Below are 16,621 nucleotides of genomic sequence, written 5' to 3'. Positions count from 1 at the left end.
ATATATATATATCCATCTGAGCAATAACTACAGAAACAAGCAAGACAATTAACTTCTTTAACTTGAATATGTTATATAAGCAGTTAAAGAAAAATAGTGTCAACTTAACAGTGTTTTTCCCCAAGCAAAAGTAGTCGTGGCAGTTATTTCTTTTTCCTGTACACTAAGATGTTAGCTGTGCATGGATAGAGGTATGAGATATTTTCAAAGGTCTTCACTATCTGCTGCCCCCACTCTTTTTTTTTTTTTTAATTAAAATAGTTACACTTGAATATACTTAAACACATTCCATTAAAAAGTAATGGTTAATGCAAAAACTGATAATACACACACACACTAAAATTTGGCCACGACACTGATGTGAAACCATTTACAACACCCTTTAATCCTTACTTTCATGGTACTCCAGAAGTAGAACACTCATTTCTAGTTAAAATATTATATATATATATATATATATATATATATATATATATATATATATATATATATATATATATATGTATATATATATATATGTATATATATGTATATATATATATTTTTTTTTATACACACACACACACATATATATATATATATTTATATACACACACACACATATCTATATATATATTTATACACACACACACACATATATATATATATATATATATATATATTTATATACACACACACACACACACACATATATATATATATATATATATATATATATATATATTTTGCAATTCTTTAACAGTATGCTTATTAAAGCTTACTTGCATCTTACAATCTCAGACAAGCTTACCAGATGGTCATTAAAGCATTGCTACTTAAACACAGAGCAACAGGCACTTTCTAAATAATAACAAGCATAAATCAACAGTATAAAAATATGACAAACCACAACATTCTGCAAACTCAAGGACAGATGAAACGCCACTGTAGTACTTGTGTCTGCCTTGGATGGGGGGATAGTCTGCACACTTACACTGCATAATTGCTCCTTGCCTTGCTTGGACACATCCAGAGTCACTACATTGGGGAGTGGGGTGCAACAAGTATGTCACAATTTGAAATATCTCTGGCTGGCTGTGATGGCCCTGACACATTTGTCATACCTCTCAACGTCAGAGCAAGAAATCAGGACAAAGCCATACACAGAAGTGGGACAAAGGCCCAAAAATAAGGACAATTTTTAAATATTGCTCTTATAAACTTAGAAAGATAATAGAATAGTAGGTCTTGCATTAGTATGAGTTTTCTGAAGGGTATGAAATCTGAAACTCAAATGTCTGTCATTATTTTCTAACTTCAGTCTTTAACGATTTGCCACTAATTTGCCAGAAAACCACAATTTTATGAAAAATGGACCAAAAATGTGATGCAAAAAATATAAAATAGCCTCACAATACAGCTGGGAACCTGTCAAAGAAGGGACACTTTTTAATATTAGTATTGCTAACTTGAGCAGCTGACAAAATAAAAGAATCTACATGCATTTCTGAAATAAAAGTAATCTATAACTCTGATTATTACAGTTATTTATTAATTGTAAACCCTCCACGTTTTCTTCCAAAATTTCCATTTTGCTGAGGGATTATTAGGGGAAGAGCAACATTTTGAGCCAAAATCTGGGGCAGTTGAGAGGTTTAGATATGCCTAATTCTATAAAGTAATTTATTTGCACATACCTCTCAACCTGCAGGAAATCTGGACAAGGCCAAATATATTGGGGGAACATACAAACAGTACTAAAAATTGCTCTTGTATAAACTGAGAGAGTTGACAGAACAACAAGTATTGCTTTAGCATGCATTTTTCTGAAGGTTATGAAGTCTGAAACTCAATGTCTGTCATTATTTAGTGACTTAATTCCTAAATGATTTACCAGAAAACCACAAATTCTATGAGGAACAAACCAAAAATAAGAAGCAAAAATCTATTCATTCAGTGAAAATTTGGACAGTTGAGAGGTATAGTTCAGCCGGGGCTGTCCTTGAGTTTGCCACCCTTCCCCCTAACAAAATCATGATCGAATGGGGCCTCCAACCTTCAGCCATTCCAATGTCCCTTTACTTGGCTATTTCGCCCCATTTACTTAAAACACTAATGTGCATACTGCTTTACTTCTACGATGATTTGGACTTCATTTGAAAGTTTTATTTTGCATTTTACAGCACAAACACTAAGACATCTACTAAACAAAGCAAAGCAGTCTCACAATGAAAACAGACTTAGCATTAAAACTTCTCAGCCCTTGAAACTCACATTCATTGAAACAGCAGTGAAACCCACATTCAAAGAAAATACATTTGGCTAGTGGCAGATAAAGATTAACTTTGGGCTATTTTCAAATAATAGGCCCCTTGCACACAAAATATACATGTTGTGATGCCTGTGCCCTGGTCCAGCAATCAAGGAGCCTCAATCCTCACCAATAACACCAGAGAGGGAGTCTCATAAATGAGGAAAGGATAACAAATACACACAGTACAGTGCAATTTCCCTTAAGAACACACACAGATTATAGTCAGTCCGGGGCTGGTCACTCCCTTGCTCTCCAGATCCCCAATAAGACTCCCCACTGGCACAGCTATAGTGTCCAGATCGCAGCCTAGCTGGCAAGCTAAAATCTCCAGCACCCTCTCTGTCCAACCAGTGCTTCGTGTCCCTGCCCAAGTAGCTGACACACACACTCTGAGATAAGTTTATACAACCACAAAGACACTCCTGGGAAGACTGTCAAAGGTTCTCCAGCTGTGCCCCCTTTACCAGGACTATATGGCAGCAATTACTGCCACCACCCAGCTAATAGTTATCAGTTACTCAAAGGCCCTTTAAAGGGTGTCCAATTATTACTGTGCAATATTATTATCCAATTGGTAGATGTGACTCAACAGTCTCAAGGCTTATTAGAGTGACTTGGTACAGGATCCTTATATACATGCAATGCACTCTAGAGCTTAACTTATCTCTACACAAACCAGCCACAGTTAAAAGGTTTTAAAATATTTAATAATAATATTTAATTAAAACCACAAGACAATAATTTCTACTACACAGTCAGTGCTAGTCAAAAGTTCAGAGATCACACAGAAATACTTAAAATAAATCAGTACTACAGTTCCGACATCACAGAAAAACACTTAAGTCTAAACGTTCTAGTTCTAGATATCTCTACAAAAAAACACAAGTCTAAGATAACTTGCATGTGAGCAAGGGGCAGTGCTGTGAGTTGGATGATCCAGACAAAAATGCTTAATGCCATCTGATTCTATCTGTTTAAACTGCTACTGCAGTCCTGATAAACATTACATCATTCTTTTTCAATTTCCTGGAGTTCCCAGGCTACACATTAACTGAATTTACATTCTTAACATTTCCCTTTTGTCATCTTGCATCTAGTCAGGAACAGAGCAATAAAAATACATTTGCATGTTTAAATCTGGCAATTTAACTCTTGGTTAAAACAATAAAAAGAATGTCTTCATCTAGACTTTTCGGCACCACTACTACTTCAAAGGGTCATCACATGCTTTACTTTGGTCAGTAGAGTGCACTGTCACATTTATTTCCACACAGAAGGCACATTTAAAAGTATTTCTTTACATTTAAGACAACAAGACTGTGATTCACATTCATATTTACAAATGACAGAATTATGTATAGAATTCTATCTGGCTAGGCTGGCAGCCTTCACCCTTCTCTACCAGTCTTCACAAGTGTTTTGTGATGCACCTTCCTCACTGTATTAAATTATATTCCTTGTATAATACAGTACAGTTGTTAGAGGGTGTTTTAAATTTATTGTTTTGAACATTTTTCCAGTAAATAATGAAACAAAATGCATGCACCAATAATGACAAAACTGCCCAACTAAGAACATTTCCATCATAAAAGTCTACTCAAACTTCTACAGTCCACCAGTATCAGTAAATATGCACAACATCTGCAGAAGTAAAAGTCATCTAAATAATTCCACATTAACAAGATCTGTAACTAATGATGAGGTTTCTGCTAGCAAACAACTTTATATTTCATTGTTTCATCTACAAATAAAGTGCATGTTGCCCTTGAGGAACACATTGCCTATATTACATTAAAAAAATAATAAGCTAGTAATATTGCAATAGGGAATGGATGGCAAACTGATAACAGACAGGTTCATAGTTACTAGGTATCTTCGCCAAAGAGGACATTCTCAAGACAGCAGCATCCACCCCGTTTACAACACAGTACAATATCAACAATGCATCTACATACTGTGGGAGTAGAACCCACAACCTTCTGCATCAAAAGCAAGTACACAACCTGTTGTGCTATTAACAATGCAACCAGACTCAGCATCAGCAGCACTAAACTTCTCTTCCCCTGCAGCTCTCTGCTCCTTGTAAAATCTACTCGATACTCAGCTGTATCTCTCAACTTTGCAGCACAAGAAGTCTGAAAAAAGCCAAAATGCACTGGGGAGAAAAGCCCAAAAACCAGGGACACATTTTAAACATTGCTTGTATAATCTTGGAAAGTTGCTAGAACAAAATGCTGTGTTACTACCATACATTTCACTGCCAAGTCTTGAACCCAGGACCCTGTGCAAAACAGTCAGAGCAACATACTACTATGCCAAATCAGCTGTTTTGTGAAAGAGAGGAAGACTGAAATTTAAATGGCTACCATTTAGTGAATTCAGTTCTTACCACAGCTGTCAACCTCTTAGCAGAAAACACGGACAAAGCCAATAATGGGGGAATACAGCCCTCAAACATATTCAGTGAATTCAGTTCTCACCATAGCGCTCAACCTTAGCACAAAAAACCTGGACAAAGCCAATAATTGGGGAATACAGTCCCAAAACTAAGGACAAATTTCAAATATTAATCTTATAAACTCAGAAATGTGCTAGAATAAAAGGTTTTGTGTTGCCATGTACTTTCTGAAGAAAATTAAGTCTGAAATGCAAATGCCTGTCAATTTTATTTAATATTTGTTAACCAGGAAAGACTGACTTGGAACAAAAGCAAATTTTCAGCAGAGGCCCAGGGAGAAATACTGTAGACACATGTCTTTGTAACATGGGAGGACACCACAGCAAACCCACACAAACACGGGGAGGATGTGCAGACTCCACACAGAAGGCACCCCAGCCAAGAATCAAACCAGTGAACCTCTAGCTGTGAGGCAACAATGCTAGCACTGTACCATCAACTATTTAAGGAATTAAAAATTCAGAAACCACAGATTTTATGAGGAATAGAACAGAAAAAAATATGAGGCAAAATTATGCAAAACTTCCACAAATGGCGATGGATAGGGAATTCAGGCTGTTGCTACCTGCACCTAAGTTACAGGGTTCAAGCATCAGCAGGTATCCTGAGTTCTGTCTAGGGGCATTTTACACACACACGTAAAATCCTTCCCGTTTCATCCAGAATGCACAGTTTATCTTGTCTGCTCCTCCGTGCGCACTAGAATGCAAAGTTCCTGGTTCCTGTTCTCGTTCTGAGACTGACTGCAGACCTTGCAGTTGGGGCATCTGCAGACTGCTGCTTTCTTCCTGAATCCAGACTGTTAAGACAGCAGTCCAGATTCAACTTTGTAAGCATGATTGCGTGCATTTCAGGAGTTTACCATTGTGGTTCACAGCTGGGGGGGGGGGGGGCTCCAGACCTGCAGTCCGATATCACGAGCCGCCACTGTCCAAAACTACAAACTAATTGGAAAATACATTACCTTGAAACACACCTGTGAAGTGCATTACACTTCTACAGTATTATGTAGGTTACTTTTAAACAAACCTGTGAAGTGCATTACTCTCTCTCAGTATTATGTATGTCACCTTTAAACAAACCTGCACAGTGCATTGCACTCCCATAGTATTATGTAAGTTATCTTTAAACACACCTGTGTAGCACATTACACTACTACAGTATTATGTAAGTTACCTTGGATAACACCTGTGAAGTGCATTACACTAGTACAGTATGTTACCTTGAAACACACCTGTGAAGTGCATTACACAATAATAGTATTATGCATGCTTCCTTTAAACAAACCTGTGAAGTGCATTACACTACTACAGTATTATGCAGCTTACCTTGAAACACACCTGTGAAGTGCATTACACTACTACAGTTTTATGTATGGTACCTTGAACCACACTTGTGAAGTGCATTACACTACTACAGCATTATGTAAGTTAACTTGAAACACACCTCTGAAGTGCATTACACTACTACAGTTTTATGTATGGTACCTTGAACCACACTTGTGAAGTGCATTACAGTACTACAGCATTATGTAAGTTACTTTGAAACACACCTGTGAAGTGCATTATACTACTACAGTTTTATGTATGGTACCTTGAAACACACCTGTGCAGTGCATTACACTACTACAGTTTTATGTATGACACCTTGAAACACACCTGTGAAGTACATAACACTACTACAGTAGCATGCAAGTTACCTTAAAAACACACGTGAAGTGCATTACACCACTACAGTATTATGTAGGTTACCTTGAAACACACCTGTGAAGTGCATTACACTACTACAGGATTACGTAGGTTACCTTTAAAAATCTTTGAGGTGCATTACATTACTACAATGCTTTTGTCCCAAATGTGAAATAATACAGTAAAGTCATCTAGATAAATGTATACCGAGTTGATTTATCTAATGTTTCAGTTTGTGACTAGTACTTTAAAGCATGCTGTAATTAATTTGTTCTCCACATGTATATACAAGCAGTTTAAAACTGCTTATCCTTCCAGTATAAAACAATTTCTCACCTTCAGTTTTATGAGATGTTTCAAGAGACATACAATTTAAACTTCTTGCACCTTTGCATGCATTCTCACTCGGCAATACTTAGATAATTACAAACACAGTTACTGAAAATAATTATGTATTGACATGTATTAATGTGTGGTTATGTACTGAACATCTTCTAAGGATGCTACACTTTTACTAAAGTACAGTACAATCAGTAGCATGGATTATAAAACTTTTGCACCGACTTTAGCAAGTTACTTTCTTGCTATACTTTTCTTGGTTCCACTCTGGCAATGTGCTTTGTCCAGAAGGAATAAACCAGCAAACAAAATGTAAATAAATAAATTAAACTAGTTGGAGGAATGTTTTAACTAGCAAATTGCTTTACGCTGTAGGCAAGTTTTTCACATTGAATGGAACAGTACTGAATGGAACAGTATGTGGACTAGCCAACACAATTTTTTATGATCACCAGAGAACCAAGATTTACCTCCACTATATAGAACAAATCAAAGTTCTGCAATACATGCAAAGGTTCTGCATTATCAAGCTGCGTTATACATCAGGTCATTAATACCTTTCATTTGTATTGATTACTACAATTACTGCTGATGACTCCAACAAGAAAACAGCAGTTTTCTTTATGTTTGGCTCAGAAAACAAAACTGCAGTTCTTGCAACAGACTGATGCAAAATGCTCCATGGTCATCTGCATGAAGTAGGAAGTTGTTGCATAAATGATAAAAAACAGTGAAGTACTTACCATCTTCATTCTCTTGTCCTGTTCCTTTGGAGGCTCTTCATCTTCAGACTGCTCTGGTTCTTCCAAATGAGATATCAACATACAGCTGCATACAAATATATAAAAGACTAGTAAGCTTTTTTTGTTTACATTTTATAATGAACATCTTTATATAGACCACAGTGACAATATACTATTTACTCCTTATAATGAAAAGTGAGGAGAGAAAAGTACTGCAGTGGGAAGTAACTGTTAACCATGCTGGCTACTTAAGGAGATGATTCAAAATACTACTGCTTACTTGCCACTTAAATGAAATGGTAAACTCTCATATATCCTATAAACATACAGATACTGAAGCACAGGATTTATCTCCATAAGTAATGTGAGGTATTCACAGCAAGGGTAGACCTTTTAGAATATGTCTAGCACCAAATGCTAAAAGGAATTGGATCCCAGTGGCGCATCAGTTCTGTCTCCCTAGAAAGCCCCTCTTGCATAAATGTTATCTGTTGGTTATGCAAAAGCATATATAACACATATTACACCATCTACTGTTTACAGTTCTTTCCTGAAACAAACACTCCTTATCAAAACAATATAAATGTATGCCATAAATGCAAGACAAAAACCTGAGACTTTTTACAGCAGATTAGTGCAAACAGTGTTAATTTAAAATAAACTGGGGTATAACAAGCAAAGTTTTTGCACCTTATGCCCCACTTCTGTGGAGAGTACCTAACAGAATGGTTTCTTACTTCTTCAAGTTAACTTCTGCAATGCATATTACTAAATAAAATGCAAAGTAGTGTGCAAAACTCTCACCTGTAATACAAAAATACAGGAAGACAGAAAAGAAAAGCCAAAGTTGAGATACTCTGGAACAATTTACAACAAAACATGTTTGGGTATTACAGATAACATATATTAAAGTGTACAGAAAAGGCCATAACAGCAGCACAAATTTCATACCAATGCAAGTGTACTTGAAAATGGCTGCAGAAGCAACCACTATCATTGGGGAAAAAGATACTTAATTATACATTGCTTTCCTACATGGCATGGCAGAAAGCAATGTAGGGTGACAGTCTTCTGAAGAATGCCTGCTTAGATCATTCTGGCATCATATCTCTTTGCAAATGTCAAAAGCATCTTGGTTACTCTTAAGGAAGATTTTTGCCACAGTTACACAATAAGCTCATTAACCTGCAGATATACACACTATTCAAGGTGCTGCACTAAGTTGTGTTGCCAACGCAGAGCAAGATGTTCACCAGTTCAATTCTTGGATGGGGTGCCTTCTGTGTGGAGTCTTCATGTCCTTCTTGCATGGGCTTATTTTGAGTGTTCCCCTTGTCGTCTACCTCCCAAAAATGCACAATAGATGAAATGGTGTTCTTCAAACTGCCCACATGTGTGCATGTGATATATGAGTGGGTCAGTGAGTGCATTCTATGACAGATCTATGTCTACTGGCTTCTAGAAGTAGTCCAGTGTCCAGATGACCTTGTAGAAAATAGAGAGGATTTCCAGAAAAAGCTGATATCTGGATGGATAAGTGGACACACTATATTTAACAGCCTGTGCCATTAAAAGGAAGTTTGAAGGAAGTACACAGGCAAACACATTGTTTGAAGCATACCTGCCATGAAAACAATGCCCACTATGATGTGAGGGTTTGCTGTGAGATATTTGGTTTTAGAGGAAGACTGCATGGCTCAAGTGTAGGTCAATAGCAACTTAAATGTGTGTCAGGTCAAGGTGAGAGTTACTGAAAAACATTCTTAGAAGAGCTTTTCCTGGGTCATATTCATGAGGAAAGATGGCAGTCAAATGGGCAGTTGAGATAAAAAAGATATATATATATATATATATATATATATATATATATATATATATATATATATATGGTGAGATGAAAAGGCCAATATTTAAAGGACTCGATAGTCTTGTAAAACTCTGACTCCTCACGCTTTTATCACTTGTATTTCTAACACCCTGATACCATTAATGGACAATAGGAAGGACAAAGTCTTCCAAAGGAGAAGAAAGAATTTACAAGAATAATGTAGGCAAAGAATGGAAGGCACACCAAGACAAACTTAAGATCCTGTCCTAAACAGCAGTATGAGATGACCTCCCCAGAAGGCACATGCATCATCTAATATGGCAAAAAGGGACGAAGTCCTGACAAAGAACGTGCTGAGCCAAGATCAGTTAGTGACCTGGGTTCCGGAGACATGGAAAGGAATGACAAGGTGGAGCCTACTTTCCTCTCTCAGGGGGAATGGTTGGGGTTCATTTGCCAGAAACACCCTCCACCTACAATCCCAGGTGGAGCCCAGAGATTGATGGAAACATTTGCCTTCAAAAGACAGAGATAGAGAGCTACCCACATCTTTCCTCAAATTCTGAAGTATTTAATTTGTAAGGGTGTACAGGGCAGTTATGGTGCTTCTTCCAGACTAAAACTCATGCTGTTATTGTAACAGAATCAACTAGGTTTGAACATAGTGAAAGAGCTGGTTTTTCTAGCATTTTGCCATGTGTTTCCAACACTGAGATTGGCTTCAAGTCATTAGCAGAACAGAGCTTAGGGGTTTCAGGCATTTTTTAAACTATCACCATTTTCCAAAGTGAAGGAATTATACTTTTAGTGAGGCAAAAGCAAATACATTAAATGCGGCAAATAGAAAATGATCCAGAGTTAAGCAGCATAAACTGATTAGTAGCATGCACCAAAGGATGAGAACTCTCATAAACACAAGTAAAATACAACACAAAGAATTAGGAGAAGCATATACTCTATCCATTCACTGACTACTCACTTAATCCAAGGCAGGTTCACAAGGTGGGGATGGGGGAGGGGCTTGTGCCCATCTTGGTATTTAATGAATGCAAAGTAGAAGTTCATTGTGACTAGGTACCAGCCCATGACAGTGCACACTCATTTTCACAATGCATACACGCACCTACAGGAACTCCAATTCATGTATGGCACATCTTTAAGATGTGACAGAAAACTAGACCACCTGGTAAAAAAAGCAAATGTAGGATTATGCATGGAAAACATCTAGCCAAGAATTGAACTAGAAAACATTCTGCCTAAAACATATTTGGACTATGTAAAAAACTTGTCAGCAAATGAAAACTGAGAAAAAGCACTACCAAATATGTACAACAGCATTAGCTAAAAAAAGTAAAAGTAGGATTATGCACAGAAAACATTCAGCCAAGAACTGAACTACAAAACCTACTGCCTAAAACATACTTGGACTATGTAAAAAACATGAGTCAGCAAATGAAAACTGAGAATAAAGCACTACCAAAAATATACAGCAACATTAGCCAAAACCTATGTGTGTGTGTAAGGGGGGATCAAAGCCAACAAAGGAGGACTTGACATAAATCATACAGAACAAGTCTGACTGTGTGGTGTTTAATTATACTGAAACTGATACGGATAACACACACAGGCAGATGTTTGAAGTCATCTCACTCAGGAGGACAATAAGAGGAAAAAAAAAGAAAAAGGGTAAGAGAAGAAGAAAGAAGTGACTGATAGCAGACATACCAAGAAAAGTCAGGGAAGATGAAACAAAACGGAAAACAGTCCAGACGAAAACAGCACATAGGACAAGAAAAAGATGACTCGCTCAGGTAATACCATAACTCTAAGTCCACTGAGAAAGAAAGGGAGTTTTTATGTGACTTTCAAAGATAGGGAACAAGATCAAATCTAGTACTGAGGAAGCTTGTTCCACAATTCAGTCACGTAAATAGCAAACAAGGCATTATCCCAACAGTTTTTCATCTTGCATATCATCAGTTATTTAACAGTGGAAAATGTAAGTCCATAAAGGGCTGAACCAAGAAGTCATGACAGAGGTGCATGTTGTAGAATGGTCTAAAACAAAAAGGATGTGGATCACGCTCAAAATAAATTGCAGAAATGTCTACTTAAGCACTTGAATTGGAGATTATGTAACAGTGACATGTGATAAGGTACAGATACAGTCAGTGACAAAAAGGATGCAATGAACAGCGGTGCAGTTCAGAGCTGGAAACATTTTTTAAATAACAGTGAATGGAGGATGCAGAAATTTTCAAGTCTGGAAGATGGATGCAGCAGGTAAATGTATATGCATACTGGATTAATGTGACAGGCCCAATTAAAAGACTCATTTCTTTAGTGAAAACTGAAAATAGAAAGATCCCCAGCAATGCCCTTTGAAGGACCTCCCAAATTACTGGTAACAGAAGAGAGAGAGAGAGAGAGAGATAGAATCACATACCATGGAGTCAGTACTTTCTGACAGGTACTGGTAACTTGTAAACTGTGCCAAGGGGTAATAAGTGCATTTCTAAGGAAGCAAGCTTACAGAGAAGGCTGTATGAGGTCTATGATATTATTCACTTCTACATTCAGTGGCACATAATAGTCTTACAGAAATATACAGCCAAATTAAAAAAAAAAAAAAAATATATATATATATATATATATATATATATATATATATATATATATATATATATATTTATATTAGAATCACAAAAAATATGACATACAAAAGGAAACAGGGTACTAGGCTTTCAAAAATTAGCCTAAATGCAAACAAACAAGCAGAAATTAAATAAAATATTGAAACTACTACTATGCTTACTTAAGTTTATCCACTAATCACCACCACCAAGTGGCATAATAGATACCGGACCCAACATAATCTATTTCTGGAACAGACTGCCTTTACCAATCATGTACAGTACTTCCCTAGCAACCTTTAAAACCAGTCTGGATGACTGAATGGGTAATTGCAAATTTTTACTGCATGTGGGAGAAAGTCAACATAATGTGGGACACAGTTAGTCTCCCAGATTCCCACACTACTGGATAATGTGTATGTGCTTCTCAATGACTTTATTTGGCCATAAGCTTGGTAAAAACTTATGAACTCAATTTAATCTCAAAGATGGAAAAGCAACAATAAGGTGTTATTTAATACATAGACAAAATTGAAAGTAGAAACTTTAAATGTAAAATGTCATCGATACAAAAATGAAATGATCACTCAACCAAAGGACAAAACATATGGGACTGCAGAAAAACATTCTGCAAACTTCACAGTGAGCATAGTCATATGCCAGGCTGATACAGAGACAAGAGGATATATCCATTATATAAAAGGAGATAGGTTAACAGCTGCCACTACTAAAGGTAAAAACTCAGGCTCCAAGGAAACAGGTTATTCCTACAAAGAATAACTCTATCAATAATCATAGACATAACAATAGCATGTAGACATGTCCCTAACCAAATGTGACAGAAAACAACAGTGCCAACAAGCAAAAGTGTCACCATCAGGCCCAAAGAAGTTTTGCTCCATCAGCCTGACTGGTATTTTATGTAAAATCATGCAGAGTTTGTAAAGGCTCTAGGGCCGCTAGCCTAGTAACCTCCTACAAACCTATGAATCTATGAGTCACCTAACAGAGCTTATCCACAATGCTAGACACCACCTTCATCAGTTATAGAAAGTATGGCTTTTGAAGGGTAAATTCTGCCTTTTTAATCTCAAGGCATTTTTTGAAGTGGTAACAGAAGCAGTTGAAGGAGAACCGACAGTGAATGGTGCTCATCATGGCATTGCATAAAGCAGAGTTGTGAAAGATCTTAGCATAACAGTAGAAGTCCTACTTTTGACTGTTGCAGTATTTGTTACATGTGAGATCTCCTGCCAAGGATAGCCCAGCATTCCGCCAGTATACTAAAGGCTTTACAACCTTCCAGCATCATAAGTCAGATGCACGCTCCTCGCAGAGGTGTACGGCATAAAGGCGTATGCACACACTACTCAGAACTGAAGTGACCGAGGAGAACTAGAGAAATCCCAGAATAAAGAAAAAAACGTGCATTAAGGACGGAAGAGGAATAGGGCAGGAAAAGGAAAAGACCCTTCAGCCATTAATGTGTGCCCAACAGAAAATAGGGAAAAGTGGGCAAGAGGGGAGACAGAATACTGCAGTAGTGAAAAGTAGGACATCTACGGTTATGGTAAGACCTTACACAACTATATTATGTACTTTCTGTCATTGTTGCAGCATTCATTTCATGTACGAGATTACCAAAGCTACTGTAAAGGATGGGAAGAGGAAAACATGGAGGAACCCTCCACAAACCCATGAAGTATAGCCCTAGCAAACCATTCAACTTATAATGTTTAGTAAAAGTCTGGACACAGGACCAAGTAGCAGCTTCTAGAATGGGTCTAGAATCCAGACCTTTGAAGAAAGCTCCAGAAGAGGCTACTACTCTCATACAATAAGCTTGAACTGAAGCTGAAAGCTGTTTACTATGAAAGGAATAACAAAAAGAAATGGCCATAGAAATCCGGGAATAGCTGGTTTGCTTAGAATCAGCGAAACCTAATATCCTGGCATTGAAAGAAACAAAAAGCTGCTCACATTTGTGGATAGCCTTAGCCATATCCAAATAATACCCGAGTTGTTTATGTAAACCCAAGGTGTGAAGAACCTTCTCACTAGCAGACTGTAGAGAAGGAAAACAGGAAGGGAATTGGACAGACTGATTGAGGTACAACTTATTGACTACCTGTGTATAACAGGAAAATTATTATGAAGAGACACTGTTCTCTATGAAAAATCAAAAAGGGAAGACCCTGAAGTTTAGAAACTCTTATGGCTGAAGTAAGAGCCATCAACAAAAACCATCTTCCAGGTGCAATGTAGCAAAGAGGAAGAAAAACAGGGCTCAAAAGTAGCCTGAGTTAGCGTTTCAAGGAGAAAGTTATGATCCCCAAGAGGGAAGAATAGGCTTTCTTGAGGGCATAATATGAAGGACACCTTTAAGAAATTGCTTAACTGTAAAACAAGAGGCAACAGTGGGTTCAATGGCAGAAAAGCAGAAATTGCCGACAAGTGAGCTTTAACAGGAGAATATGCTAGGCCACCACAGAGCAGTTTACATAAGTAAGAAAGGACCAGAAGTACCCCCACTAAGAAGGGATCCTTGTGACGTTGAGACACCAAACAGAAAATCTCTTCCATTTAGCCACATAGAATTGTCTGGAAATGGGTTTCACTGCCTCCTGCAAATCCTTAAGAACGTCTTCAGAAAAGTGGTGTCTAAAAGGAATCAAAATCATATCACCCAAAGGGTTAAATGAAAACTGGACAAGTGAGGGTGAATGACAGACCCCTTGTCTTATGTGAGAAGATCCATCCGGTGAGGTAACTTGTGATGACTGCCTCTGGCCAAGTGAAAGAGAAGGGTGAGCCAGTGCTGCCTGGGCCAAAAGGAAGTCAACTGCAAGGTTCTGGGGGAGTCTATGATCTTGTGCAAGACCCTGGGAAGCAGAGATGAAGAAAAAGAGGAGAATAAACATACAAGAACATTCCCTTCTAAGAAAAGGACATGGCATCCCCCTTCCAAGTCAGAGGACTTGGGATTTGTCGCTTGTCTCTCTCTAACACAGATGACAAGCAGGTGGGGTATTTTCTTTAGATGCTTTAATACATAGAAACACATCAAGATGGGTAGCAGCATCATTAAATACAAGCAAATTAGTTAACAGACAGACCTTGCATAGATACATGCTTACATCTCAACAGCTTACTACAAAATAGCAGTCTAGCTTGCACGTGCTCAGTATTTATACACTTGTGCAAGCTCTTGGATAGGTTCTTAAAGGTACATACACACATATTGATCTACATCCTCCCTCTTAAAAAGACTACCCCTTGTAAAAACAATATTAGAGTTACACATGCATTACTATAGACTCAGAAACAAAACACAATGTTCATGTCCAAGCTGCTTCACATCTGTTACAGGGTTTAGAGATGCGACCATATCTCATAACATAACAGTTTGGACCAAACCATTTAGCAAGAGACAACAGCGTGCTGCACTGCTATCATCAGGAACTGAATTTGTAACAGGAATAGGAATGTCTGGAACTTCCTCAGAGAATTGGAACACGGACAACTCACTCTCGAGATAAAGAATCTTCTCACAGGCTAGGCTGTGTGGTGCTGTGCTATAGACTACAGTAGTAAATCTAATTCAACCTAAAGACTAAAGACTGCTCCTTGTCCACAATGTATGATCTTGGCTCTGGACACACCAAGGCATGACACCAAGACAGCAATAACCTTTGGATGTTTGCATCCTTACCACTTCTCCCTGAGTGGTTTGCTGTTTTTTTTCATAGTAGGACTTCTGGGTTAAATGCTTCTTCAACAGATTAGTTTTCACTGACCTGTTCTGCCTGATACATGAACCAACAAATGACTACTGACTGGTACTGTGGTTCTGGTTTGTCTCGACAGAAGTCTCTGAGCAGATGAACCAAATGTTTATCACAACGAACATTTCTGAGATTCAAGAGATTCAGGAAAACATCACTGTAATCTCGTTTTGACATCTCTAGTAACTATTATGCATTTTGAACTGCACATTCTGCCAAACTATTTGACTGCAGGTACTCAGGACTACTTGTGACATGAGTAAAGTCCCATTCTTCAGCAAATCTTTTGAACTGTTGGCTTGTAAACTGCATGTTGTTGTTAGAAAAAGCTTTGTGCATACTACCATGTACAGCAAAATGATGCTTCATCTTAGTAATGACTGTACTGGATGCTAGGTTAGGAAATAAGTCAATCTCAAACCAACTGGAGTAAGAGTCTAACACCACCAAATAATGTTGACCATTACACTCAAAGATGTCAGTGGCTGCTGTCAACCAAGGTAGTTAAGGAATCTGGTTTAGATGAAGTGGTTCCTTCTGCTGACATGGCTTAGTGCTATTACACAATGAACAAAATAAAAGTGCTCTCTCAAAGTCTTGTGACATAAATGCCAAAATACTAGCCCTCTCACCCTTCTTTTGGCAGAATCGACTCCTGGGTGACCATGATGCAAGACAGTAATGCACTCTGGTTGCAAGGACTTTGGAACAATTACTTTCGGACCTTTCATTATGATACCATTGTCAGACAAGATCTCATCTCTGCATGGAAAATAAGGTTGCACTTCTTGAGGTAAACTAGACTGCTTTGGTGGCCATCTTTGACTGAAAAAGTGGTTGAGCCTTTGCAAAGC

At 37.7% G+C, this 16,621-nt stretch overlaps 1 protein-coding gene across 1 annotated transcript in view; it reads right to left on the bottom strand.

Annotated features, from left to right (window-relative positions):
* IPO11 (importin 11) overlaps positions 1-16,621 on the bottom strand; it is a gene marked incomplete in the record, with an annotated part of 3,749,854 nt that overhangs the window by 719,890 nt on the left and 3,013,343 nt on the right. The window contains 1 exon segment of the mRNA XM_044063824.1: positions 7,522-7,606. Within this exon segment, the coding sequence (XP_043919759.1) occupies positions 7,522-7,606 (85 nt within the window).

Source organism: Protopterus annectens, chromosome 2.part2 (genome assembly GCF_019279795.1).
Source record: "Protopterus annectens isolate FY-2018-M chromosome 2.part2, PAN1.0, whole genome shotgun sequence".
Classification (NCBI taxonomy): domain Eukaryota; kingdom Metazoa; phylum Chordata; order Ceratodontiformes; family Protopteridae; genus Protopterus; species Protopterus annectens.
This window is presented reverse-complemented; position numbering and strand designations above follow the sequence as displayed.